The 4,280-nt window shown below is 41.4% G+C and overlaps 1 protein-coding gene across 2 annotated transcripts in view; it reads left to right on the forward strand.

Moving 5' to 3' along the window:
- The window catches only part of caprin1b (cell cycle associated protein 1b), a 13,323-nt gene that overhangs the window by 7,062 nt on the left and 1,981 nt on the right, over positions 1-4,280 (forward strand). The window contains exons 10-16 of one of the 2 annotated variants that reach the window (XM_032523854.1): positions 1,456-1,626; positions 1,701-1,809; positions 1,922-1,983; positions 2,272-2,364; positions 2,768-2,914; positions 3,283-3,436; positions 3,563-3,742. In XM_032523854.1, coding sequence (XP_032379745.1) covers positions 1,456-1,626; positions 1,701-1,809; positions 1,922-1,983; positions 2,272-2,364; positions 2,768-2,914; positions 3,283-3,436; positions 3,563-3,742 — 916 coding nt within the window. The remainder of the gene's footprint in view (positions 1-1,455; positions 1,627-1,700; positions 1,810-1,921; positions 1,984-2,271; positions 2,365-2,767; positions 2,915-3,282; positions 3,437-3,562; positions 3,743-4,280) is intronic. The other variant, XM_032523855.1, reaches the window with a different exon arrangement.

Consider the following 4,280-nt stretch of genomic DNA (forward strand, 5'->3'; position numbering starts at 1 on the left):
CTCTCTCTCTCTCTCTCTCTCTCTCTCTCTATAGAATATGCGCCTTTCTGTTCATTTAGAGATGTTTCTTATGAAGCAGTAAGTCTGCCTGCTGAGCCACGTTATTCAGCACAAGTCATTTTTAAATCCTTAACTTTAATTACAAACCTGTTTGCTTTTACATGGATCTGACAACTGATGGGCTATGCTTATTTAGGCCAGACACTCAGCCTCCCTGGCTTCCCGGCAGATGGAGGTGGATGGCTAACAGGAGCTACATTAGGTTAGCACAACTTTTGGGGGCTAAGTTACAGCAGCTAACGTTAACGCCTTCAACACGGCAAAATAAAATTATCACATAGGAGGCAGAGGAATAGCTAAACATTTGACACGCAGGTCAACAGAGCTAGAGAGCGACATGCAATTGTTAACCGCTAAACTAAAGTAGCTAACAGAGCTATTGTCATATAAACAACTGTGGGAGTTGCTGAAAGAAGGAGAAAGCTATGAGTGCTAGAGTGAACTAGTGTAGGTTTAAATATAAAGTGGATAATTAGCCGCTGTAATGAAGACTGACAATCAAAAGCTATTGAAACAAGACGCTATCAGCAACACAGAAAGTATCATCAAAAGGAAATGTAGAAATATGCTTACCGCTGCATGTCAGTCAAGCAGGAGGCAGGACAGCCGGTGTAGCCAGTTTCATTGATTACAGTGGAAGCCACTCCGCATATGCATACAGTTTTGTCCATTTAAGTGTGGAATGTAGCCAGAACGCATATCGGCAATCATAAGTAACCATGATTGGATAACTTGAAAATATAAGTGATTGCCCAAATCTAGGCTGCAGCCACAAAGTCACAAAAAGGCCATGGGATCCCTGGAAGACATGCAGTGTAGCCTGTTTTCTAAATAGAAATGCCCTGATCACAAGTATCAGATCCGAAATGGCCATTTTTTTTTTTTTTTACTTATCTGGGATCGGCAGCCACCCTGATCCCCTTAATCCAATCAAAATAAGCTATTACAAGTAGAAGTTTATTTTATATTTGTTGAGTTTCTCAAAAATGCTAGCTGCACTGATTTAACTGTATTCAGCAGATTTTTAGTACATTGTTTAATACATGTTTCTAAGTTGCACAGGGTGGTGTATTCCCTTATGGGCACTACACTGTACTGTATTTACAGGCTATTTTTCCAGTGAGGGTTGTCAGTCAGGTATCAGCAACCCCCTGTGAAGGTGTGATCCCTTGTGATAAGTCTGCAGCGTCTAATTTGATCAGACTGATTCAGGTTTTTGTGTGAACTTTATACACTGGAATGCTTAAATCACGTTTAATTATTAGCTGCAACGTATGATTTACAAACCATGAATGTAAACCCACAGATAAGATCTAATAAGCACTCTACCACTTTCTAATAATTTCTCCTGTATGTTTCTTTTTCACCTGTTTTTTGTCTGTCTTCCACTCTCAGGCAATCAGTACCATGCAGCAGCAGCCTATGCAGCGTTCGGCTTCACCTGTTGCCCTGGAGACCCACCCCTTAAACCTAGCGTCTCCTGTGCCACCTGCTGACCCCCTGGTCAGGAAGCAGGTGGTGCAGGACTTAATGGCACAGATGCAGGGAACGTACAACTTCATGCAGGTGGGAACTTTGTCCTAGGAACGACTGTTTACATTAGATAGTAAGCACGGTACTCATTACTTCTCTGCTCTCAGGACTCTATGCTGGAGTTTGACGGACAGCCCATTGATCCCGCCATTGTCTCAGCGCAGCCTATGAAACCCGCTCAGAACATGGACCTACCACAGATGGTGTGTCCTCCAGGTATGTTTATCAAAAAGAAGTAATTTCTGATGTCTTGTTTTGTAAACATGACACTTGAAAGCTTGAAATTACTTTTCTGGTTTACTAAGGTGCAATGCTCAAATCTTCTTAGTTCACCCAGAGTCCCGGCTATCGCAACCCAACACTGTTCCTGTCCAACCTGAGCCCACACAAGTAAGTAATTGAACTTGAAAAGTCAACGCTGATTGTGTAGCGATGCTGAAGACATTTTAAAGGTCCCATGACATGGTGCTCTTTGGATGCTTTTATTTAATTCAGCCTTGGTGCAGAATTACAGCCACCAGAACAAGTCCCACAATGATCTTTCCTTAGTATGTGCCATTTCTGAGTCTGTAGCTTTTGAGGAGGAGGGGGGGAGGGGGCAAGGTGGAAGCTAACCAAGTGAAATTTTCATGCCATGGGACCTTTAAACAAGAGAACTTTTTCACACTCTGTTTTCAGGTTTCTATCGTCTCTCCAACTCCACCCCCTATGTATCAGACCTCACACACGCCAGACCCTCGACCCTCAACAGAAACCACTGACCCCATCCAGGTAAACCATGCTGTTCTGTGAAAGAGTACTTTTTGTGAGAAAAATATTACTGGGTATTTGTTCATATTCGACTTGTTTTAATTCAGGAAACTTTTCTAACTTGAGACTATTTTATTAAGGGAAATATTTTATTTAACATGCATTACATTGCATTGACAAAGTACAAATTTAAAAAGAGTCAAAATTTGTTTATAGTCTTTAAAGCAAGGTACTGCATAGGCATACATTAAGAGACCCAGCACCAGTCCTGTATTTAGTTGACTAAAAGGAGTCAATTTTGGGTATATGGAGTACATACTGAATCAGTCTGTAAAATGCCCACCTTGTGTACATACTTAACTGTAGGTTGGTACAAAGTATATGACCTTAATTATCAGCATACTTTGTTTCCCCTTTTCAACAGACCTCCATGTCCTTGTCATCAGAGCAGCCTCCTCCCTCTACAGCTCTCCCACCTGTCCCTCAAACTCAAGTTTTCCAGCCTGTTTCCAAAGCTCCACACAGCAGTGGCATCAATGTCAACGCAGCACCATTCCAGTCAATGCAGACAGTAAGGCCGTGTGACGACACTTACTAAAAAAAAAAAAAACCTTAATGAAGAATGGAGTGTTATCAAATAATACCTGTAGTGAAAGGATTTCATGTTTAAGTCAACCCAAAGGCCGGAATATCATGCAAGAGATTTTTGCAGGTCTTTGTGCTTCACTGACAATGGAATCAAAATTAAAAATCATTGACTTCCATCAGAAGTTGCTTATGGAGTTTTTAAGTACCCTCTCACCATAATGCAGTTGTATGGGTTTGTAGTGAAGCAGCTATATCCAGGAAATACTGAGTAATGGACTTTACTCCTAATGAGCCTGTGAACTTTCCTCTGGTTTTGGCTTTAGCACAATGTGACCCTTGTTCTTCCCTCAGGTGTTCAACCTCAATGCCCCAGTTCCTCCAGCTAATGAGACAGAGGCTTTGAACCAGGCCAGCCAATACCAGAACAGCTACAACCAAGCCTTCAGCAGCCAGCCGCAGCATCCTGTGGAGCAGACAGAGATGCAGTCAGAACAACTGCAGACAGGTGGGCAGATTTTTCAATTTCTTTATATTATATACTTACTGGATTGATTGTGCCACATTTGTTTTCCTGTAATGACTGGATATTGACTTGTATCTGTTTTGCGTAACACAACTCTGTGTTTCTTAGTAGTCGGTGCCTTCCATTCCCAAGATCAGTCTGGAGGCCATCCACAGCCTCCTCAGCAGGGCCCAGGCTTCGTCAGGCAGGGTCAATCCTTCTACAACAGCAGAGGAATGCCTCGTGGTGGAGCTCGCAACGCTAGGGGCATGATCAATGGCTACAGAGGCTCATCGAATGGATTCAGAGGTAAGCTCACAACCTACAGCTACAAATGAATCTCTTATTTTCACTGAAGCCCTTTTCAAACTTAGAATGTGTGACATTGCTGGCTTCATTTATGTTAAAGTTATGGCTTTCTTTCATTCAGACATAGGTGTCGGTTACCTTATTGCTTTATTCAGACATAACAGGACCTTTATGGATAGAAGTGGCATCACTCAGTTGGAAAGTGTTTCTGTTTTCCTACAGACTACCATGTCAGTAATGGATGTTATGCTCGATTTGTAGGACTAGAAAAAGAAATCATTTTTAAAGACTCGGCTCACATTAGAATAATTTCTTCAATTTATTAACTATTAAACAAATGTTATTGTCTTGTATTAAGGATAATAATTATATGATAAATATATTGCAGTGCTTTTAAGAGGAAGTGCATTCAATTTCTCTGTGTATTTAACCTCATGCTGCTGTTGCTGCCTTTTAAGTTATTTTATATATATATATACATACATGCATGCACACACACACACACACACACACACACACACACACACACACACACACA

This window comes from Etheostoma spectabile, chromosome 8 (genome assembly GCF_008692095.1).
Source record: "Etheostoma spectabile isolate EspeVRDwgs_2016 chromosome 8, UIUC_Espe_1.0, whole genome shotgun sequence".
NCBI lineage: Eukaryota > Metazoa > Chordata > Actinopteri > Perciformes > Percidae > Etheostoma > Etheostoma spectabile.